Below are 23,662 nucleotides of genomic sequence, written 5' to 3' on the forward strand. Positions count from 1 at the left end.
TAAGCGAGCACGTTAGCACTTGAGCTAATTCCCCTTGGTAACATAAGAGTTTACAGCACCTGGTATTCCCAGGCAGGGATTTGAACCCAGGCCGCCAGCGCTGTGAGGCTGTTGTACTAACTACTGAGCTAATTCCCCTTGGTAACATAAGAGCTTACTTACAGCATCTGGTATTCCCAGGCAGTCTCCCATCCAAGTACTAACCAGGCCTAAACCCGCTTACCTTCCAAGATCAGATGTGTTTTCAGGGTAGTTTGCCACAAGTCCAACGAGGACATCAGATCCGGTATTTTGAGTAGCACCTATAATTTGAGCAAAACCAAAATTAGACATGTTTAGTGCACATTTTTCATTGAATTTGAGCTGCAAATATATATATTCATGCATCATTCATCCAAGTTGTCATTAAATACAAGTGCCAAATGATCAAAATACTTCAACATTTTAGCATTTAATTTATTCCTCGAATATCTGTCCACTGTAACAATGAACCGTTTTAGTCATTAGGATAGCCGCCAAGAGAGTTTTTGCTGCCTGCAACTGGAATGTAAACGATCAATATGACCCAAAGTGAGACGTGACTGTGCACGGCGCCCCTTCCTCACCTTTGGTCGGTCGCACGAGTGTGACGGGGAGCCAATAGACTGCAAGCGACCATCTTAACGTCAATAAATAACCAAAGGACAAGAAAGACGTTGGTCGGACAATCTTGGACTTCCTATTGCTGTGTGATGAGTGATTAAAAGTGTTTGCATATCACTTGACCGTCTCCTTGTCGTTCATCGCGAGGTCAGCCACGGGTCGCACTTTCCCGGGAGGGTCCGCGGGGGGTGCCGGTCAAACCGTGACTGGAGCGGAGGAGCCGGGGGGAGGGATGGTGATGGGCGCGAGGGTCCCTGGATCCAAGTTGCCGGATGCTCTGCAGTATACAAAATGGTGGACAATAATGAGCACTTAATTAAACTTTGTGAATTTAAAATTAAAGCTTTTTACCACTAGCTTAACATTTTGTCTTTTATGAAAATGATGCCTTCATGGAAGGGAAAATAATTCAAGGAACACTCACCCCTTGTCCAAATAAGTGATGTGGAGCGACTGCGAGTACGCGCTGGTATTGGCGTTGAGGATGTTGCCGTTGTCCAGAGCGTAAGCCTTCCTGGTCTGCTGCTCCTTGGCCAGGTTCCTGCAGGCGGCCAGTTTGGCCTCTAAAACCTGCCGGGACGACGAGGCTCGTGATGAGGACAAGATGCTTTGAGGGTACAAAAATTTTGGGGAAAAAAGGGACTCACCGCAACTTTCCTCAGCAGGTCGCTGACGATGTTGAGAGCCGATATCCGCGCCGAGGGAGTCAGCGGGGAGTTGGAGGGGTAACTGGTGGAAATGCCTGCAAACAATTCAAAACAATCAATACTATTTCACATTTTCTAATGAGCAAAAAATAGTCACTTGGTCTGTAGTGTTAACTTTTGAATAGAAGCCAACTCTGGTGAGAGCTTTCCGGAATTAAAATAAAATGTTCCCAGTTAATAGCCATGTCCCAATGCTTTTGTTCTGATGAAGAAAAGCCAAGTGATGCGGGGCTAACCTGCGAGTAGGCCGTTGTCCAGACCTTTGCTCAGCGGCGGAGACGGCGAGGCCATCTTGACGGGCGACCCGGGCGCCGGCGTCGGGCTGCCGTCCGCCTGACGCTCGCGCACGGCCAACTCCTGACGCAAGTCTGCCAAAAGAAGGTCGAAATGGAGACGTGGTTTGAATGACCTGAACAACCTCAGTGCAAAACTAGACATTTGTGGTCCTTTTTTTTACCTCAAATATTGTTGAAATGAATCTTAGCAATCATTTATAAGTACTGTTCATCACTATAAATGCTCATAAATGAAATAAAAATGGGTAAAACAGAAATACGACGAAGTAAAACTTTAAAGTCAATGATTTAACTCATTGCTGGATATTTGTGGGAATGGATGTCCAATTCATTGAAATTGGGAAGACCGGCTGTCAACTCTCAGTTATTGACGACGCTAGAGGTCCAATCCATTTTGACCATTCGCCAATCGCAGTCAAAATGGGACGTCCATCACGGTAAATGGTGGCCAATAATTTAAAGGAGTGCCGTGTAAGGGTTAAAAAAAGAAAGATGAATTACCTCTGGCTTCATCTTTGAGCCGCTGAACCGACTCTAGAAGCGACTCCTTTTCGTCCAGCTCGCTCTCCAAGAAGGCGTTCCTCTCGATGGCCTGGTTCAGACGCTGCTCAAAGTTCTCCAGCGAAACGATGGTGGCCCTGAAGCAAAAGACCGGTTGGAGCAGAAGAAGAAGAAGAAAAAAGCTCAACCTTGACCCAAAGGCGGCGGGGTTTTGGGAAAAAGGACCTCTTGGCTCGTTCCAAGTCGTCGTTGGACTGCTCCAGTTCTCGCACGTATTTGAGGAGCTGCTCTTTGATGCTGCGCGTCTGCAGCAGGTCGTCCTCCATCACGGAAATCTGCTTGTAGCTCTGAGAAGACTGCAGCTCCAGTCTCTCCTGCAAAACACAAAATGCCACACAGATATTGACACCCGATTACCGCTCAGATGCTTCCGATCCCTCCGCAATTCATCTAATAAAATATTTTTGGTTTCTCCTGACAACATCCTTGACTATTTGAGTATTAAAAAAAAAAAAAAAAAAATTGTACAAAGTACAAACATGCATTTTTTAAACAAATCCTTCCGCACATTTGATTTAAAAAATAAAAGAAAAAAAAATCTTTAAAAAAAAATGTACGTAGTACAAACATGCATTTTTTTTAAAACAAATTCTTCCGCACATTTGATTTAAAAAAAAAAAGAAATCTTAAAATTCCACATGTTCAATCTCCTTAAAATACCATGCTGGGATTGGATTACTTTTTTTACTTGTAGTTTATTCACTGCCACTGACAGCAACGGTCATTACATTTGTTTAAACGTGAAAGTCTGGCATTGGGCGATCAAAATATATTTGGCTCCTCATTAATATGTATTGTCCCTTTATGAAATAAATCAAACTTTAACTCAAAAACTTTGAAAATATAATGAGGGCCATAACCCAATCTTTTTACCCGGTTACAATCTTCCTAAAAAAAAAAGACATGAATTACGATCCCTGCAAAATCTGCAAAAATGATCATGGCCGCGTGCGTTCACCTTGAGGGTTTCCACGTCATTCTTCAGCCTGACGTTGTCCGACTTGAGGTCCTTCAAGCGATGCTCGGCCTGACCCAGCTGAGCTTCCAACTCGGCCTCCAGCTCCCTGCTGCCCTCCTGGAACTCCAGCAACTCCTCGTGGGCCTCCTGGTAGCTGCCAAAAGACGTCATGCAAAAAATAAGAAGTGGCAATGATGCAACAGGGAGCGGCTGAAAAACGGAAGCTACAAACGACAGCACTGCTCAGCTCCAAAATGGAAGACTTTGCGAGCATTTCAGAGTAAAAGACACAACGATTCATCTCATACTTTGCCTTATATTTGACGTATAGAGTTTTCCAAAAGTTGATTTCTTCATCCTTGGAGGAGAATTTAGGGATCTTGTCCACTTCCATGACAGTTATATCTAAGGAAGATCACATTTTATGATGTATTCAGAAAGCTTAGCCAGATCAGAGTTGATATCAAAACGGAAGTTACGTAAAAAAAAATAATAATAATGATGAAGACGCCAGTTTAGTGCTAAAATCATTGCTAACTCATTTTTTTAAAAACGTTTATCCCGTTCGTTATCATACGTGGCTAAGAATGACTAAACAGCAAGCATATATTAAATAAAGTGACAAACAAAGTGCAATGACCGGAAGATAAATCATCGGCTAGTAAAGGACGAGGTCGAGCAATCAAACACGGCTGAGCTATTTCTAGACCATTCGACTCGACCGTGTATAATTTTAACATCGACGCATTTATTTCGATGTAAATCAAGACAAATAAAACAATTCGAAGCGTTTACCTGCTGAACATCACCGCATAAGAGACACGTATCATCTAATAAATGAGATGTTTGTCGGCCCATTTCACGCGAGGCCGTGTATTGATGCTTCTTGCTCGTCGTGCTAAAGGGTTGATTAGGTCACAGAAAACAATATAAGCGCCCTCTGCTGATGCTGTTGTGCAAGTGCGCTACTCGCGGACTGCAAGTGTAGGTCTAATATGACAATTTGAACATTGTAGATTTAGTTAGAATGCTGGTTTAATGCTTTAACGAGATCAGTTGATAGAAAACGTATTTAAAAAAATGAACGTGATCTTTGATTATTTCTTTGATAGGTCAAATAAACACATGAACGTAGTCGTTATGTGACGTAACGTAACATTCATACGTCGTGGTGACAGGCAAAATATGATAAAAGGACAGTCATTTATAAGCGTGTCATGAAAAATTAAAAAGGAATTCATAATTAGAAGAAAAAAATACCGAGCTAGCCAGGAGTCGAACCTAGAATCTTCTGATCCGTAGTCAGACGCGTTATCCATTGCGCCACTAGCCCATGGAGATCTATAGGACAGACAAGCTTATACAATGTTAAATTTTCAAAGGAATTCAGCGTTCACGATTCGAGTCCCAGTCGTCACAAGGGGTAGTTTTTATAAACTCCACGTTCATTAATCTGTTAAACACTATGGCCAAGTTGTTAATTTCTTGCATTGAATGCACAAACACGTCATCATATAAAAAGCTTTATTTTTTTGCCACATTCCAATGAATCCCTTCAGACAAGATGTTCCCATTTCTTTTTTAATCCAAATTCAACAGCATCAACAAAGAATTTGGATTCATTTGCCCCCCTTACAAAATAAACATGAGCAACAACACAAAGATGATTCCTTCCTCTTTTAAGACTTCGTGCTCATCTTTGAGAGACTCTGAGGGCAAAATAAAACTTTTTTTTGAAAAATACCATCCTTAAGAATATAAGCATCTTCAATGGAATCCACACACACACACAGCACAGATGAGGACATTTAAAGAGTGTGGTCCAAAAAAAGCATGCTGGCACACTTTTGCACACACACACACACCGCTATTACCGCCCGCTTTTACACAACACACATACGACCTGCTAAATTTACATTCCAATGAATGATGTAGAAAAACGCCATTTCTCACGTCATGACACACACACAAAAAAAGTCAAAACATAACAGATGATTCATTAAATTGTTGCACATTAGCTTTCATCTAATGCTCATATTGTAAACATTGCCGATTAGATTAGCGCCACAGGCTATTCCGTCCCTTTTATCTGTAGAAAAAGAAAATCCACTCACGTCCCGCCTATTGTGTCGTTTATGCATTTGCTTCTATTCAATAAATATGAAAATCAGTCCAAGGGATTAAAAGGCGTGAAAAATAAGTGCTGTAATCCAAAAAAAAAAGACAAGCATGAGAGCTATCTTTGTGTTCATCATTGCAACCCAGACAGCCTCCCTTATAAGTCTACATCTACATATATATTTAGATTTAAGTCACTATATACACAGCGTGTTATGTACACAAATGTATTTACAGGAGTCATTTTTGCACGTGACAAGCGAGAGGAATGTCTGGTCCCGTGTTGGAAAGCTTCTCTTCGCCCACCGGTGGGTGTCAAGTAAAAAGCGTTGGCAAGAAACGCGTGGATCATAAATACTCGGCTCAAAATATAACGGGGCGTCGATTCACGCCGGCACGTGGCCAACCTACGCGTGGAAATAAAATAAAAGTGCATCTTCCTTTCGAAATAGGATGGAAAAAAAACAGGTGAATTCTTTAGTGGCCAGACTATTGCGCAACAGGGGTGTGCAAAGTATGGCCGGTGGGCTAAAAACGGTCCGTTGTGAGCTCTACATCGGGACTGCCAAGCTTCTATATTTGCAGGATTCCAAAAATAATCCTCATTCTCAGAGGGGACATTCAAGTGTTCAGTTATTATTGTTGTATAAATAATTTCAATTGTTTAAATAAGTGACTTTGTTTATCCTATAGCCACAATTGCACATAAATCATACATTCAATTTGAATTTTATCACATAATTTAAAGAAGGATTCTAATTTGGTGAAAACATTTTGGAGGAATGAAAGAAATCTGAATAAAATATTTGGGGGAACCATCAGTTTTTTAAAAATTCTATTAATATAGTAAAGTTGGGTAATGTGGAATTTTCCAATAGAAGAACGGGTAAATGGCGCTAAGCTATTTTACAAATAGTTGTTTGCTCAGCGCACTCAAATTTGGATGCGTCCCTTTCAAAATAAAATGCCATCTGAATCCTAAACTTTGCAAATGTACAGTATAGACAATAAATACTTTTTCACTAAATTAATCTTAATCAAGACATTTTTTGTTAGTTATTCAGCAAAGTACGTACATGTCAAGGATACGTACGTCGTCGCCCGCTCGGGCGGGCGGGCGGGCGGGCGGATGTCCATGCAAAGATTGTGGAAGAGCTGGCGTGTGGCGTTCAAGGCATCAAATAAGGCAAACTAAAAAAAATAAAATTAAAAAAAAATTAAAAAATGGAACAACGCGTAAATGCATCGGCGGAGGGGAGGACGTTTTGGGGGGTGCCGTCATAGCACCGTGCTCTCCGCGTCCTCCCCGTCCTCCGACTCGGCGACTCGGAGGCGCCTGGAGTCCAGCGGCGCCAGCGAGTACCCGAGGCGGGAGATGTGCGCCAAGTCCAAGAGGCCGTCCAGCTCCATGTCGATGATGGGAATGTCAAGGTTGCAGAAGGAATCTGGGGGAGGACAAACAGAGCATTTATTTAGAAAAGCTAAAAAGTTCTTTTGGATGGCTGGGGCTGGATGGGGTGGGGAGGGGGGTTTTGGGTGAGGGGGAATGGGCCATGCCGGGAGATGGAGTGTGCCGCTCGCTGCAATGTGAAGTACGTTTTGTGGGATTTGCTCCTTTCAAATAACTTTAGATGAAAGACAGTCGTGTAATAAAAAAAAAAGACGACTATAAAATGGACTATATCTTTTGGTGAAAAGTCCAAATTAGGTCAATGAGTTGTGCAAAAAACTGGACTGGACGACTTCACATTGGAGCAAAGTGCCATTTCTTAATGTTGTCCTATTAACTCATATTTGAACAAAGACAGGCTGTTAAAGGAGATTTCAAAATGTGTGTAAGATGACAAGTCTGTCTGTCCGTCTTGGGATTTCAACGACGTATTATACGTCAATTTCGCATCAACGTACACTGTTTGGAGGGCTGGGCAATAGTGGGGATTTTTTGGTCAATGTTTATATTTAGCCCAGCTCTCTTGTGATTGATTATTTGTGGCAAAAAAACCATTGGTTCTTGTTCAGAAAAAGGCCATTTCAATTTGTCTGGTTTGGTGTAAAAGGTCAACGCGGTGTCAAGGCATTAGCGGCCATCCCTACCGTTTAGATTTTACGCAAAGTGCAAATGACCATCTGTGAATTCACACACGGGGGGGGGGGGGGCGGAAGTGAGGAGGAAGGAAGCGAAGAGGGCGGCGACAAAAGAGGCGTGGACGCTCAAAGCGGGCAGCGGGATCAAGGCAGTCGCTCGCCAGGCTTAGCGGAGCCTCGTTTAGTGCACTTCTGCCTAAGCCACACCCACACGAGCCATGCGAAATGGGCGCGATGGGTGGGGTGGGGGCACCGAGATGGGGGTCTGGGGGGGACGGCACGGGGCGGGGCGGGCTGTCCTGCTTACCCTACGCGTCCCTCAAACGCAACGATGGCTCAAACGGCTGCAGGTGATCAATAACAACGACACATCAGAACAGTTAACAACGTCCCCGGCGCTTATTTCACACACACACACCGATTCACACACACACACACACGTGGCTTTTGTGGGTTATATTTGGGAATGCGTACCTGTGGACATGCTCTCTCCGGGAGACAAGGCGTCCAGCAGCCCCGACGAGTTCTCCAGCGGTTGAGGGCTGCTCCCGGGGGTGGGGGGCGGCTGCGGGGGAGGCAGGCTGGGCCTCTGGCGGGGCGGCTTGGGAGTGGGCCGCGCCTTGCCCCCCGCCATCCCTCCCAGAGAGGGCGGCGAGGACAGAGACGCCACCGACGCCGCGCCGTAACCCTGCGGGTAGCCCAAGCCGTACGGAGACGGCGTGCTGGGGGGTGTCGGCGACAGGCTGACGGGAGACGGCTGACCCGTGGACGGCTCCGACATCGCCCCCGTCTGGCCGAAGGGAACTTTAGGCGGGATGGGAGCCAGCTTCTTGGCTAAGGGGGGGGCGAAGGACATTTTTACGGAAATTGCCGATGAAACGATTGCAGTCGAATCGGACCGGGCAGCCAATGAGGTCGCTTTTCAATTTTGGCCTCTAAATGTGTCTTTATTTTTTAAATGTATTTAATTATATTCAAGTTTTGGTACCTCTCCTGAGCGTGTGCGGGCTGTGCTCGGACAGCGTGGACTGGAATCCTTTCTGGCCGATCACCGGGGACAGTTCTTTGTTCTTCAGAGTGCTGAGGTTAGAGAAAAAAAAAAAAAAAAATCAGCCAACTTTGCAAAGGGCCTCATTTGAAGGAAAAAGCGCAACGGCAGACGGGAGAGCCACCACGGAGGAAAAGTCAACGTCGGGGGACACGGCCGTGCAAATGAGTCTTTATATGTGAAATGACATGTTCAAGCTAGTATTATGGTTTTTAGTTGATGTTTGATATGCTTACCTGTCCAGGACAAAGCCAAATGGCCACAACAGCTATCTTTGACTGTTGGTTTTAATTTGTGACATTATATCAATGAAAAAAAAAAAGAAACGTCTTTATTTAGCTCATTTTCTGCCATTGGCAATTTTTTAACCCCTTGATGCCTGGATTTGCCATTTTTAAGTTGTCTTGTTTGCGCTATAGTTATCTGAAACATTGCTCGAATATTACATTAACAGATGCTGCTTATTTTTCTCTATTTTAATGTTAAATTACAATACATGTTCTTAGTTTCCATTTTTTTCACAGGTATTATCCAGTTTAACTTTTATTTCGACCATTTTCCAGTACTAATGTATTTTTGCTCCATGTCAATTCAAGCATCGAGCGGTTCATCTAATTTTTTTTTTTTTAAATGGATTGGACGTGAATCACAGTCAATGGCAGCCCATGAGTTTAAATACGGTAGTTTACCAAGCATCCATTTTTCATTGCAAAATCTCCACATCGAACCAATTGATGATGAGACATCATTTTCAGGGGCATCGCACCCGCAGGGGGGTGGCGTCATACCACTTTCATCACGATGGCTTTGACGCGTTTTGGTTGCCTAGCAACTGCCACCTGCATTACCCGGCAACCCCCCAACCCCCAAAAAATAAATAAAAGGGTTGCTGCTCCCCACCTCTTGCCGGGAAAAAAAGACATTCTTCTGGCATTTACCTAGCGGCCTTGCGTCCTCTGTCTCGGCTACAGGTGGCCCAAGAAGGGGGGACGGAAAGGGGGGTGCTCGGGAAAAGATCGTGACGGGTCAGAACGAGCGGGGGTTTGATGTAAAGGGACCCGTTGGCCTCGCCGTGCGGGGGGTCGGCCCGCTCGGCCGAGGGACCTTGGGCTCGGGGGTTGGAATTCACGTCCAGGGCTTGTGGGGACGGGCATAGGGAGTGGAGGAAGGGAGGGGGGCTGTAGCCCGTGCGGCGGGGGGCGCCCGCCGGCGTGACCGGGACGCATTCGGGACTGCGGGAGAGCGGGCGCGTGCCGGGGGGTGCTCGGGTGGGAAAGAAGTGGCGGGGACGGAGAGACGGGGAAGGGTAAGGGGGAGGCGCTCTCTCCTCCTCGGGGGAGGGGCGGGCGTTACAGGAGTCCGGCGGCCCGTCCGAGCTGGATGAAAAGAGAAGACAGAGGTTTTACGGACGTCCGGGGGGAGGGAGGAGCGCTCCCCGATGAGGAAGAAAAAGAAAAAGAAGAAGCGTCGTCACCTGGTCCACTGCAGAGCCTTGCGACAATGGAAGGTGAAGCTGTGGAACATGCGGGGGCTGACGGCCAGAAGACAATATGAGAGCGCCGCGCGTGCAGCCGAGGGCGTCGGGCCGGGGGGCCGGCCCCTTTCACGCCGACAAAATCGACACGTCGTCTGGGTGGCGCTAATCGCCTCCGTCGCCCAAATGAGCCGCTCGAGTAAAGCAATGAAATTGTAAACATTGACACATCAATATTCGACGCTAAAATTGCTAAGCGCTAACGTCAGGCGGTTTCTCAGATCTAAACGTGGGAAGCTGCAATAAATTCTGTTCCATTAACGTAATTTTTCCTCATAAAAACGGCATGAAAGGGGCTACGAAGGCTTAAAAAACATTTTCAAGCATGTCTGGGGTCTAAAGGTCAAAGTTCAAAGTAGGTCTTTGAATGGGGGCGATGAAAGGCCACCGGTCTGGGGTCACTTTTGGGGATAGGGCAGATGAAGTGGCTGAAACAGGAGGGGGCGGGGCCTTACCTGGCTCGCTCGCTGTTAGTGGGAGGAGGGGTGGGCGAGGGGGACCCCGAGGGGGAACCCGAGGGGTCCCCGGGCTGCTCGGGGACGACGGCGTCCGCCGGCGGGGTGGAGCTTTTACGCGAGGACGACGAGCCCTTGCGGGACACCCACGAAGTGTCCATCACCCTGACTCCCATGCTGTAGTGGGAGACAGACGCACAGTCATCGTTCAACGCCGACCCCCCCGTTCCAAATGAATGGGACATCCGAACAATTCAAGAGCAAACTTTGCCTTGCGAGAAGAGAAAAGGTCTCCGACTCTCGAGTGAAATTGCGCGCACGTTGGGACGAGTCGGGCCGGTGGAAAAGCGATAAATGAAGATGACGCAACGTACGCACAAGGCGGCTTTGTTCGCGTGAATTACGGCGAAGTATGATGAAAGGGGTGAAAAGGTTCATACGGTACCTCTGGATCTTCCTGATGCTGCGTGGTTCAAAATAGAAAAACAAATCAATCAGCTCCAAAGGCAAATTGAAAATTTTCCATGAACTGCTTGCTTCAAATGGATTGGACTAGCGTTTAGCGCCATCAATAGTGGTCAACAGTAAGGAGTGCCTGAGCAATCCGTGATAGCAAATATTCATTCATTTTCCTAACCGCTTAGCTTCAAGGGGCGCGGAGGGGTGCTGGAGCCTATCACAGCTACCTACGCCCTGAATTGGCAGCCAGCCAATCGCAGGGCACGAGGAGACAAAGGACGACCAATCATAGCTAGCGTTAGCCGATTTAGAGTATTCAACCCGCTAGCCTAACACGTGTTTTTGGGATGTGGGAGGAAACCGGAGTACCCGGAAAGAAACCCACGTCAGGCCGGGGAGAACATGCAAACTCCTGGGATCGAACCCTCGACTTCAGGACTGTGAGGCCGACTCGAGAACTAGCTTGGTCGCTATTAGACATTTAATTTAATGCTGACCAATCCGTGATAGCAATTCCAATCAACCGAGTATGCAGCAATCAAAGAATTTTTGCAAATTTTTCATAAAACGTGGCCTGTGAAAGGTGAGTTGGTCCCTTACCCGTCTTTCTTGTAAAACTCCAGCATCATGTTGTCGGTGGCCACGCTGAGCGGCCTCCGACTCTGCTCGTTGTGCCGCCGCTCCGTCATCTCCATGTCGGGGGACGGCATGGAACTGTAGTTGGCGTTGTGGTTGGCGTGCACGGGGCTGCCGTAGTTGCCCGTCACGTTAAACTCGATTTCTGAGGGAATACAATCCATGAGAAGGAAATCCTCTTTTTTTTTTTTTTGCCCGCCGCGGCCACTCACCTCCGGGGAAGAACCAGTCGGCGTGCTGGATGACGGGCTCGATGATGCCCACGATCTGCAGGGACACGGTGGTCATCATCTCCGTGATGTTGCTGCCGAGGAGGAGAGCGGAGAGAAGATGAACACTTCTTCTCAAAAAGGAAGTGACTTTGGAAAAGTCCCGCTCAGAACCGGAGCGAATTCAACAGTATTTGGTATTTCCCGTGGCTTACCCGTCGCTGTGCGTCCACAGCAGGTTTGGCCCCAGCACGATGGCGATGTTCCCGGGGGTCATCTTGTTCACGTCCTGGTATTCCGTCAGCTTGGAAAGGAACTTGATCAGGTATCTGCGGCGGGACGGGAAAGTGGAAAGTGGGTCAGTGGGCTGAATAAGCGAGCGAGTCAGAAGCGCCGAGCGACGCCGCTTTGGTCGTGTCTGACATCTCCGAGGAAGAGATGGGCTAAAAATAAAGCCCGTTTGGAAAACGCGGCGGAGACGTTAGCGCGCCATCCTGCCGTTTTTATCAGAAATATAAAAGGAAGCCGCAGGGAATTAGAGGTATCTAATCTGCGACTGCCTGGCGACCAATTCAATTATCGTATATTCTGGAAGTCGCACTATTTTCATCATTCCATACTTCCGTTTGATTTTTTTGCAGACAGCCTGTTATGGTCTTTTTAAAAATCTAAAAATGCCAATTTAGCCTATTTATTTGACTATTGTCACCGTGTTTGTCGGACTATAAGTCGCATCTGAGTATAAGTGGCACCAGCCCAAAAATGCACAATTAAGGGAAAAAATTTATGTAAGTCGCACTATTTCACTTTTGTGAGGGCAATTTTTGATTTGATCAGAAACTAAAAAAAAAAACATACGTCAAACTGATGCGGCAATTCGGCAAAAATGGAAAGGCCGTTATTTTAATTCTACGTTTACATCGATAAATTGAATACTGTATTCAGTAATAAAGACTTTTTTTTAAAAATGGCGACATGGTGCGATGAACAATTAAAAAGCGGATGAAATCTGACCTGAAATTGTTGTTGTTGGCCGGCGGCAATTTGTCACAAGCCCCGCGGAGAGCCTGAAGTCTTTTGTCCTGGTCCGGAATGCTGAGGAAACAAGAATGTTTTCCATTTTTTTTAAACTATTCTCCATCTTTCAGTGAGCTAAAACAATGAAGGTGACTTACATTGAGGCCTGGATCCAGTCGTTATAAAGCTCAAATGTCATCAGGGGCTCGGGGAGTTCGCGCAGGTACGATTTCAGCGCTCCTACACAAAACAACACTTGCGGGTGAGTTTCTTTCTTTTTTTAAATACACACGCATATACTAGTGAAGTGGCTCCTGGTGTTGAACCGATACCACGTTATTTGGGGAATTTACACAAATTAATGAAAAACTCATTCTTGGAAAGGACTTTTTTTATCCAAGCTACCTGGCGGCCATCTTGGGTAGGGCAAGCAGCCGTTGGAAACAAGATCTGAAGCAGTACATAGTATTTTGTCGCATTTTACTGAGGATTTTCTCAATAGCAAGGATGTCATTTTAGCTCAGTCAGGTCAAGTCCTTCATTTCGAAGACACTTTAACGAATCTTCGGTCGTCACGGCGACGAGCGAGCTCACCCGCGATGGCGTGCGGGTCGGCCGAGTACTCCTGGACGTCCAGCACGCCGCAGTCTAAAGACGCCTTGAGTTTCTTCAGCTTGGAAGCGGACGGAGCCACTCGGAACAAACCCTGGGAGAGCCAAAAACGCATCACGGGTCAATTGTGCTGTGACACTAAAATGATAAGCTGATACTCAAAATATTGCCACCTAGACTCGAATTATCATTTTAATAAAAGGACGCAACGGGTCTCTACCAAAAATGACCCCTAGACTAGCAAAAATAGTGTCGTCAAGTTATCGGTTAGCATATCATTTGCACTGGATGGAGTATAATGTATAGCTTTGGGGGGGAGTTAGTACTTAATTTATCAGAAACAAAGAAAATACATTTTACGTTAAAGTAAAAAAAATAGCGAACAACAGCTACCTGTTAATGTAATATGTGAACATTTTTTGGGATAACTAAAGCCTAAAAAAACAACATAACACGCTGAAAAAAGAAGATATATCCATATATATTTATATAAATGGATATAAGTCACAGGGCCAGCTAAAATATGAATTAAAAATGCTATTTATATCTCGGAAAGTATTGTACGTGACCCGAAAGGGTAATTGGGTGGAGTCAATGAGGTCATGTGGAAAAAAAAACCCAAAACAAAACCTTTTTATGAACACATGACGTGATGGCGTGACGGCGTGTGCCTGACCTCTTCTTGCATGCCGCACTCCAGCAACATGGTGACGCAAGCTTCGATGGGGAAAGCGATATCTCTCCCGCTGAGCTCCAAATGTTCTTCCAGCGGCTTCCCGTAACAAGGCTTTTCTGCCCACGACTCTGACAAACGCACGGCAAACACACGCCGGTCATACTTCTCGGATGCGTCGTGTTAGCGCGCTTTGGAAGGGCGTGATGGCGAGGGAGAAAGCGACTCACCCTGATGAGCTTTAATCTGAGGCAGGATGTTCTGCAGCAGCTCCAGCGACTTCCTGTGGTACTCCGCCTGGACTTCGATCAGCTGCCAGGAACGCCCTACGTTAGCTAGCGTCGCCAGTTCACGTGCTTGCGCGTCGTGGCACGTACCGTCTGGAAGTAGCTGGCGTAGTCCAGTTCTCTGGCGATGGAGCTGTACATGTCGGCGGACAGCTGGTCCTGGAGAAAAAGATGGCTTATCGTCAAAAGTTCCCCCAAAACTCACTTGTTTTGGAATAAAAAAATAATTTGCATTTGTACAGTCAAACATTCTATTTTTTATCGTTGAATAACATCCACGAGAAAGTCTCCATTGGTTCCTATGGCTTTCAAGCTAAAATAAATCCCCGAATGATGGATGCCCAAAATAGAATTATTATTGATAGCCCAAAAATCAACACCAAGATGGGCCCAAAATCAATTCAGAATTAGACCCAAATCCACACTAAGTAAGCTAAAAGGATCAGGAAGTAAACCCCTGCAAATTTCTCAACCACAAAACATTCCCATTTTCCGTTTACAACAATCAAAATTAACATCATATTTAACTCATTCAATACGCCAGCTGAGCGGTCAGACTCGGGTTGGTTCGCGGGCCGCTTTAACGTCAACTTGATTTCACGTGGGCCGGACCATTTTAGATATAATATTTAGATTTTTTTTAATAAATGGATTGAAAGAACTAGATTAAAAGCCCTGAATATTCAGGTTTTTTTTTTAGATCTAAAACAATGTTTATTTTAGCTTTTTTATATGTTTTTAGATTTTACAAAATGATTGAACTAAAACACAGGAAAAAAATGATTAAAAAATGACAATGATTGATTTAAAAGGGGGAAAATCAGGAAATGTAATATACATCTATACTCTTCATTTTAATTTGATGCTAAAACAGAAAGTCGGCACTCATGATTTACTTTTCTGGGCCACACAAAATGATGCGGCGGGCCAGATTTGGCCCCCGGGCCGACACTTTGAAACATGTGGGTTAGCACGTGCGCTATACCACCGCCGCCACCGAATAACTGAAAAGGAGAAAGTTCTGACCCTGCAGATCTCCATGCGGTTGGCGGCCTCCTCCATCTCCTCTCTGAGGTGGTCGGCCTTCCCGCCGCTGGGCTGCAGGTTGGCGGACAGGCCCGACGACCTGCCCGACTGATAGTAGCTGCGAGCGGAAGGTCGACAGAGGTCAGGAATCCCGAGCGAGCCAGCTAGCTAACGCGACAGACATACTGACCGAGTGCGTGCCGAGTCCATGTCCAGGACCAGCTTGGCTAAATGTTTCCTTTGTTTCTGGATGTTTGGGATTTCCACCTGCAGGAAACAAGCAGAATCCACAATTGTTGTGGGAAGCAATGCGGTTCTCATGCGGATTCAATTACAAGCACGCGGAATCAAATCACCTTGAAGCGGAGGTCGCCAGACGCGCTCATTTTTATGACCTCCGCCGACGAAGCCACCGTACATCCTTAATCGTTAATCTCAAATATTGGATTGCTGTGACGTTGTGGTCTATCAGTCATCTACATTTTTTTCCAAAATGTAGTCCTCAGCTAGTTCAATTTTTAAACAAACTGACTAACAAAACAGTCTATTTGGCACAAGTTGAGTTGCTATTTTCTGACTCGATGGCTTAAAGAAAGTCTTGCTTGGCGATTACTGGCATTTTTCCACCCACAAATTAAGAGCCGTTTACATTGTGTTTAGTGGCTTGTACCCTGGTGCTCTTAATGATCATGTAGCGCTTACTGGTGCCAGAATGAGCTCATCCCCCCAAAAAATCCCAACATTTCCTTCATGCTCGCTTAAAATACAAACTACCGCATTTTCTGGACTATAAGTTGCACTTGGTTAAGTCATTTTTTAGGATACAGTTTTCTGAAAAACTGCTTGGTTCACTTGGAGCTATGGTACTCGGACGTTTGGTCGCCCGGACGTTTGGTCGCCCGGACGTTTGGCAACATGACAGAGAGTTTACTGTTGAAACCAGCTCTCAAAATTATATTCACCCGGGCGACCAAACATCCGGCGACCAAACGTCCGGTCACGTAGAGCTATTTACCCCATTCAGTTTTTTTCTTAGCCTACTTTAACGCATGTTTTGTCCTTGGTTTCCGATCAAATAAAAAATAATTCTCCCCCCAAAATGCCACTTTTTAATGCATTTTTGGCACGACTAACATTACAGAGAGCCGCCACGCTAGCCGTCCTCGTACCTCGGAGAGATCGTAGAGCGGGTCCATGACGTCCTTCTCGATGGTGACTTCGAACAGGACCAGCTCCTGGGACAGCCTGTCCTGCGTCTCGCCGCACAGCTTCAGCATCTTCCTGCAAGCCCACCACTATCCCGTTAGGCATTTTCCAGGCGGGGGCGGCGGCGGGCGCCGATTGGACCGTTCCGTCCGTCCGGCCTCACCCCAACATGGACTCGTCCCCCAACACGGCCGCGCCCTCCTCCATACATTGCGCCAGCATGGCCAGAGGAAGCTTCTTCTACAAAGAGCAGAGAATCACCATGACGACGACGCTCATTTCCCCCCTCCTCCCCTACGTGTCTTCTCACCGGGGGAGATCTGACCGACTTCTTGTCCACTTCCACCCCTTGCTGGCTCTGGAGACACCCGGTCAACTTCTTGTGGGTGCTGTGCGACACCTGCTTGACCAACTCCAGACGCTTCTCCGCCTGGCCACAAATAACAATAAAAATTAAATCAATCTTTGCGCATAAGAGCACGTGTATGCCATTCTTTACCTGTAGGAGGTCATCGCTCAACACTTCGGTCTTCTCAGCCCTGCCGGGAAACAGAAAAGAAGCCTCAATGTGGGTCCATTTGGAAAATGGACGGTCACCATGGCAACGGGAAATACACACACACACATACAATGCAGATTACATGTATGGTCACAATGCTGTTGCTTAAATTGCGGGGGGAAAAAAGATTCAAGAGTATTGGGGGAAGCTTCTCGCCGATGTTCCGAGAACAATGGAAGTAAAAAGTAAAGACCCATGTGAGGATAAGCGGTAAGGGAGGAATAAATTAGGTTTTGTGAATAAAATGGGAAAGCAGAGGTAGATTTCAGAGATGGCAGGGTAATCCTAGTGAATTCTGGGAGTTGTAGGAACAGAAGAATTTTTATTTTCTGGAATTACTGCAACTTTTCAGGACAATTTAACTTTATATTTGTATAAAAAAGAGACACTACATTGGGATTGGAGTCATATGTGGATATTTAGATGATTAAAAGGAGGCTGTAACTCAAACAAGGTCATTTTTTACTGTGAAGTACACTACACTGCGGACAAAACCACATGCGGGTCGTGAGCCGCGGCTCGCCATTAAAGTTAATAAAGCCATAACACGTCGTCAATAAATCATCAGCCCGATTTAGCCGATCCTCCCTCATATAAGATATTTAAAAGAAAACAACTCACAGAAGCTGCACTCGAGCCCTGCTGATCCGCAGCTTTTTCTTCCACATCCCCACTCGAGCAGGCGGGAGGGACGGCAGCGAGTGAGGAAGAGGAGGAGAAGGAGGAGGAGGAAGGGGGAGGAGAAACCAGACCTGACTATCTGGTCCTCTCACTTCTTTACCTCATTGGCCATCAATCTCCCCGTTAAATGTCGCCGTGACAATCAGCCCCCGATGCGTGCCAGCCTTCTTGTTAAAGTGGGCGGGGTCAAATCGGGACATGGTTCCGGATGACCTCCCAAGTACACAAGTGAAATTCTCTCTTATTTTTGCTCACATTCAATATGAAGTCATTATCTTGTTTTTCAAAACAATCTCCTCGACGAAAAAAATCTTCGGGTCTGCGCCCATTGGCGAGAAGCCGGTGGTCGCTGTGGCAACGGCAGAGCGGGAGGAAATACTTTGGTAGGATGATGTCATCCGGGGACGAGCAGAAGGCTCGTATTCTGATGGCGGAACGAGTGCACTTGACGCGCTTTTGCGTAAACAACTTGCGGCGTGATGGACAGCCGCTGCGGGGTAGGAATTCCACCCCAGACGCGCCGGCGTAAACACCCGCGGTTACGGCGTGACGGCGTCGTTCGTGTAAGCTCCCTGGCGTGTATGTTAATTAGCTTGGGGATAATGAGCGGATGGCAACTTGTCACCAACAACACAAATTGAAAAATTTTAATGAACAGCGTGAGATTTTTGTGGTTTGCCCGGGTTGTCATACAAATTTCAAAAGTACAATATACTTTGTGAGATGTTGTCATACCCAAATCTGTCCTGACTTAGCTATATCGGCTTTAACATTTAAACAAATATTTTGTTAACGTAAAAAAGTCAAAGTGGTGCTTTTTTGAATGAAAAAAAAATAACTGGAAACATTATTTCGTTCTTTAAAAATTCTAAAAAAACAGAGAAAATATTGTCTTTATATCTCAATTATAAGGCTGATGAACTAGAAGCTAGAAGACCATCGATTGGACATCAAATGGCATTTTCTGGGACTTTCCTGAATCAAATACGTTGCACCCTCACTACCGGCGTGGCGTTGCATGACAAACGTGGGGGTGACGTGATGGCAAAACTGTGACCAAAGCTGGCCCAGAAAGGGAAGCTCATTAAAATGCAGCACAAAGGCCAAAGTTGCCAAAGAGTCCGGCGGGGAGTTCGGCCCCCCAAACTTGCTCACTCTCTCTCTGAACAAAGACAAAGTGGGTGGGTGGCGTTCCAAATTCCAACATGGCAACTCAAACAACACAAACTACCGCGTAAAATAAACACGATTCCATTTGAATCTGGGGATTGGCTGCCTTCAACATGATCGGAAATCTGTTCCAACCAGCAAAACAAGTTTTTAAAATGCTTTTTTTTTTTAAATTCCCAAGTATGGACTCATGGGCTGCCATCGATGGCGATGGACGTCCAATCCAGTTTGAGCGGTGGGCCGGCACGGATCATTCAATCCACGATTAGACGATATAAAGCCTAGCTAATCATTCGACTTACTTGACCCTGTCAGTTTCAAAAATGGGGTTCGCGTGCTAACATTTTTCGTGGCAAAGACGTCTAGAAGACGTCTCTCTCTCTCTCTCTCTCTCGCTTGCACCTTCTTTGTCTGAAGGCAGCTCAGCAAAATAAAGAGAGAGCGTCATTTTTCCAAAGCGGCCCTCGGGCTCCCAGTAAAACAGTCGGGGAGATATTTACGGCGGCGCTCCCCGCGAGGCCTCTCTTTCCTTCTCCTTCCTTCTCCTTGCGACCCACATTCCTCATTCCTAGATGTCGCCAACAACGGGACCACGTAGGTGGGAGTCTCCGTTCCAGTGACGTGACAACAAACGGACTTGAATCAGGGAAGGAAATGAGGGGGTCGTCTAGGGGCTAGTGACCGCACCCGGGCCCCCGCTGATGCAGCAGGTGGCTTCATGAAACGTAACAAAATGAATCATAAAGAACATACGCTCATTCGGCCCTCAAATTGGACGCCAAGTGCCATCGCCGACAGCCAATGAGTGCCTATCTCCACAAGTAAGTCTTTGAATAAAGTGATTTTAGAAGGAAGAAAAAAAATAACAATAGCAAATGATCAACTCAACATTTGTATACACGGTGAATCGCGGATGGTAATCGGCACAATTGCCGTTGCCCTGGTTACGAGAGGCCACGACCGTTACCGTGGAAACGTCTGAACGAGGTCACGTCGCGCGTGGCGTTCGCCGACGCCGCCCTCGCTTTACGACCGCCCGGCATGTCCTCGTCACGAGCGACTTCCTCGAGCCGAGGCATGACGTGTCACGTATCTGAAAAGACAACTATTGACAATTAGCCATATTCAACCGATTAGATATGCTTAACTAAATGGTAGATAGCCAGGGGAAGAAAATACAAACTCCACGCCGGAAGGTCGGAACCCACCGGGGATTGAACCCTCGATCTCAGAACTGCGAGGCAGACATGCTAACCACTCCACACCGCGCCGTTGAATTCATATCGCACGAAAATCACCCAGAACCGCTATGACTGCTAAAAAAAATATTAAAAAATCAAGAACAGGGTTTTTTTTCCCCCTCTCGAGCCACGAACGAAACCATCGAGTAAATTAAAGTTTGCCCCCGAGGGCCGGGACGCCCGCCGAGAGACGCGGTCGCAAGAGAGCATCCCATAATAGTCCGACATTTAGCTTCTGGGGCCGAGTCCAAGCGGGCCGAACGAGTCACGACTCCCGACGAATACGAAACCCACGGCGAGATTTTTTAGGAAGGTGAACGGAAAATCCCACGTCACGTGGAGGGCGGACGACTATCTTCCTTGATCTCGCCTTTACGTGCGGCACCTCGGTGCTCCTCGTTACGGTGTTGTCACCATGGAAACGAGGAATGAAGTCAAAGTCGCCAAGCCCCCGCTCTGACGTTCTAGTACATCCACGCTTTAGCTTTACACTTTGCCGCTCAGTCACAGAGTTTAGGCAGGATTAACGCCGCACGCTGCCTGTTTTGGAGATGAGCTGAACTGCGTCTGAACCTCACGCGACCCACATCTGCTTGGGAGTGACACCACTGGGATGACTTCTTTTTGACTGGGATTCCCAGACGTCCCATTTTCGGGATCCCATACCTGTGTAATCTAATGTATTAAGGAGTACAAAAATATATATATTTTCCCCCCAATTTGAAAGAAACTATCCCAACAATACATCCACACGAAGGTATGGCAGGGGTGCTGGAGCTTATCCCAGCTCACAATGCGCGAGTTACACCCTGAAATAGTTGCCAGCCAATCACTGGGCACAATTAGACAAACAACCGTTTGCGCAAATGGTTGTACTTGAGGACAATTTAGAGCACATGTGTCAAAGTGGCGGCCCGGGGGCCAAATCTGGCCCGCCGCATCATTTTGTGTGGCCCGGGAAAGTAAATGATGAGTGCCGACTTTCTGTTTTAGGATCAAATGAAAATGAAGAGTATAGATGTATATTAAATTTCCTGATTTTCCCCCTTTTAAATCAATAATTGTCATTTTTTAATCCATTTTCTGTGTTTTTAGTTCAAAAATCATTTTGTGAAATCTAAAAATATATTTTAAAAAAGCTACAATAAACATTGTTTTAGATCTATAAAAAACGTAATATTCAGGGCTTTTAATCCAGTTCTTTTAATCCATTTATTTAAAAAAAAACTTAAATATGATATCTAAAATGGTCCGGCCCACGTGAAATCAAGTTGACATTAAAGCGGCCCGCGAACCAACCCGAGTCTGACACCCTTGATTTAGAACGTTCAACCAGCACACAATGCCTATTTTGGGGGGATGAGAGCGGAAGTAGCAGAGTACCCGGAGAAAAGCCACCATCTCAGAACAGTGCTAGCTACTGATCCACTGATAAAACAATCCCATCCATTATGAGATGCTAGTGTAAAGAGTTATCTTACAAATTAAGACGATATCGCTTTCCATTTCAAGAACGAAAACGATGATAGCGAGTCAGCAGCACGTCTTCCTAATTTAGTTTCTCGTGGCTTGAATCAGCGCCCCTGAGACTGCGCGCACGTTTGAACAAACACGGACCAAAACTCACTGGATGAAAGGCGACAAGTCGACCCACTTTCTTACTCACTGTGGCGACAACAAGCGGGCCAAACCGTATCCTTAAATAGTGGAAGTGCGTTACCCGGGAAGCAGCAAATACATGGTTGCGAGTGAAATGGAAATATTGTTCAAAATGTTCCTCTCCAGACCTGCAGGTGGCAGTCAAGAACCTAGCATCCCATGAACTGTTTGCTACTTAAGTCCACTAATTTCCATGCTGTTGTGTAGCAGCTGAGATTAAACGGTTGATCAAAATGACTATTTTCAGTAAATGTCAATTCAAAGGCGGAGACTGATAATGTAATTATAAATAATATTACAAAAATGCACAGCTAAGCAATTGACATTATTTTCTTGTTCTTCACTGCAACAAAAAACGACTGCCAGGGTTTACACAAGCAAAAGAAATATCAACTACTAACCAAAATGTAGTACAACCCAAATGTACAAAAAGTACAATTCCTACTCGATACTACACATCTCCACCAAGTACGCCAGAAGAGCATCATGTAACAAATCTGAAAAATATATTTCCATCATAGTGTACCACATCACAAGTGTATAGCAGAATGTCTTTCATTAGCCAGAAAGAAGAAGAAAAGAAGTCTAAAAAGAGCAAAAAAGGGAAAGTCGGCATACTTTAAGGATTTAAGCAGGATTAATCACATCTCAGATGTCTCACACATCTTTGCGTTTAACCGGTACGACTGCTAAAGACGCCTGGTTTCAGTTCAGGATTTTAAAAAAAGCCTTTCTATAGAACTCTGCAGACGCCAACAAAAAACACAACATAAGCATTGCTTAAGTGAACATGAGCGCCGCGATGATACACAAACGCATCTTGCACAGCATCAACTCTACATCCTGCAATCGTGACATGCCGGATTTTAAATGGCCCTCAAAAAATAAAAGATGGATTAGAAATGTTGTTTAGATTGATCGAGCAAAGCTAGATGTTGATTGTGGAAATCAATACGTGACGGCCATGCCAGGGAGACAGAGACCACCACCACCACCATCATCATCATCATCATCATCGTCACCCCCGCCTCATCACTGCAGGGTGCCTGAGGGGGCGGGGGCTCGAGGGGGGTGGCGCCCAACGCTCCTCGGGCATCATGTCTGCCCGCGCCTGTGCGTGATTGTCCACGCCATCAATTAGCAGCGAGCTTGACCTCCGTCCGTCCGTCCGTCCCGTCCGCCCCTTCCCATTCGCCCCCTTACCTGCCCACGGTTTGGTTGGCCAGCTGTCTCATTCGGTTGAACTGCTTCTTCATCTTGTCGTCTTCTCGTGCGCCACAAGAGCTCGGCGGGTCTCATGGATGACGTCGGCCGCCGGAGCATCCACGCCGGGCGAGCGGTGCTGCTGCCTCCATGGCGACGACGCCGGCCGGCCCTCCGTCCGGCGTGTGTCCGTGGCCCGAGGCCCGCCTCACTGGACGCTCCCGAACTCGCTGGCGGTGGAGCTCGTCGAGCGAATTTGCGCGTCCGTGCTCGGCCACTGACAGCTCCCCCTTTTCTCCCTCTCTCGCTTGCTTGCTCGCTCGCTCCCTCCACGCCGACGACCCCGCTGCATTGTGGGAAGAGTAGTCGATCGAACGTTCGTTTCCATCTCGTCTTCTGTAAACCAAATAAAATGTACATTTGTATGACACAACACACATAAAATATCGGAAAATTATATTTAAAATTTGTTTCTTAAGAATACAAAAGCGCTACTAAAAAAACAACGAAAGTGTTGCACCACTACATACACTTCCGGTTCCTGTGTCGTATCGGCTGGTACGGCATAGTTTTTACAACAACAAACAAATAATCAATAAATAATAATAAAAATAATAAAT

General features: G+C 46.2%; 2 protein-coding genes and 1 non-coding gene across 9 annotated transcripts; all 3 read right to left on the bottom strand.

Moving 5' to 3' along the window:
• Nucleotides 1–435: 435 nt before the first annotated feature.
• On the bottom strand, nt 436–4,227 carry LOC144092867 (nuclear distribution protein nudE-like 1-B). The gene is made up of 9 exons (XM_077626010.1): nt 3,960–4,227; nt 3,473–3,569; nt 3,165–3,318; nt 2,372–2,520; nt 2,147–2,283; nt 1,586–1,717; nt 1,290–1,384; nt 1,067–1,212; nt 436–919 (listed from the first exon to the last, which is right to left on the bottom strand). The coding sequence occupies exons 2-9, from the start codon at nt 3,556–3,558 to the stop codon at nt 838–840; spliced, it is 981 nt and encodes a 326-aa protein (XP_077482136.1). The 5' UTR covers nt 3,559–3,569; nt 3,960–4,227; the 3' UTR covers nt 436–837.
• A 197-nt stretch (nt 4,228–4,424) lies between these two features.
• Nucleotides 4,425–4,497, bottom strand: trnar-acg (transfer RNA arginine (anticodon ACG)). Its single transcript has one exon. It is a non-coding gene; the product is annotated as a tRNA-Arg (tRNA).
• Nucleotides 4,498–4,674: 177 nt separating this feature from the next.
• arhgap44b (Rho GTPase activating protein 44b) lies at nt 4,675–23,475 on the bottom strand. 7 transcript variants are annotated; one of them, XM_077626006.1, is made up of 24 exons: nt 23,043–23,468; nt 17,029–17,068; nt 16,840–16,959; nt 16,693–16,769; nt 16,493–16,604; nt 15,514–15,590; nt 15,324–15,441; nt 14,388–14,456; nt 14,241–14,322; nt 14,014–14,141; nt 13,320–13,431; nt 12,884–12,965; nt 12,723–12,803; nt 11,924–12,037; nt 11,712–11,803; nt 11,464–11,644; nt 10,850–10,867; nt 10,405–10,581; nt 9,890–9,946; nt 9,354–9,791; nt 8,356–8,447; nt 7,842–8,201; nt 7,675–7,711; nt 6,579–6,727 (listed from the first exon to the last, which is right to left on the bottom strand). In XM_077626006.1, exons 1-23 carry the CDS (start codon nt 23,093–23,095, stop codon nt 7,704–7,706), a joined length of 2,688 nt encoding a protein of 895 aa, XP_077482132.1. In that variant the 5' UTR covers nt 23,096–23,468; the 3' UTR covers nt 6,579–6,727; nt 7,675–7,703. The 7 variants fall into 7 exon arrangements, with proteins under 7 accessions (XP_077482129.1, XP_077482130.1, XP_077482131.1 ...); XM_077626003.1 differs by lacking the exon at nt 7,675–7,711 and having other exon boundaries at nt 4,675–6,727; nt 23,043–23,473; XM_077626004.1 differs by lacking the exons at nt 7,675–7,711; nt 10,850–10,867 and having other exon boundaries at nt 4,675–6,727; nt 23,043–23,475.
• Nucleotides 23,476–23,662: the final 187 nt, after the last annotated feature.

This window comes from Stigmatopora argus, chromosome 18, assembly GCF_051989625.1.
Source record: "Stigmatopora argus isolate UIUO_Sarg chromosome 18, RoL_Sarg_1.0, whole genome shotgun sequence".
NCBI lineage: Eukaryota > Metazoa > Chordata > Actinopteri > Syngnathiformes > Syngnathidae > Stigmatopora > Stigmatopora argus.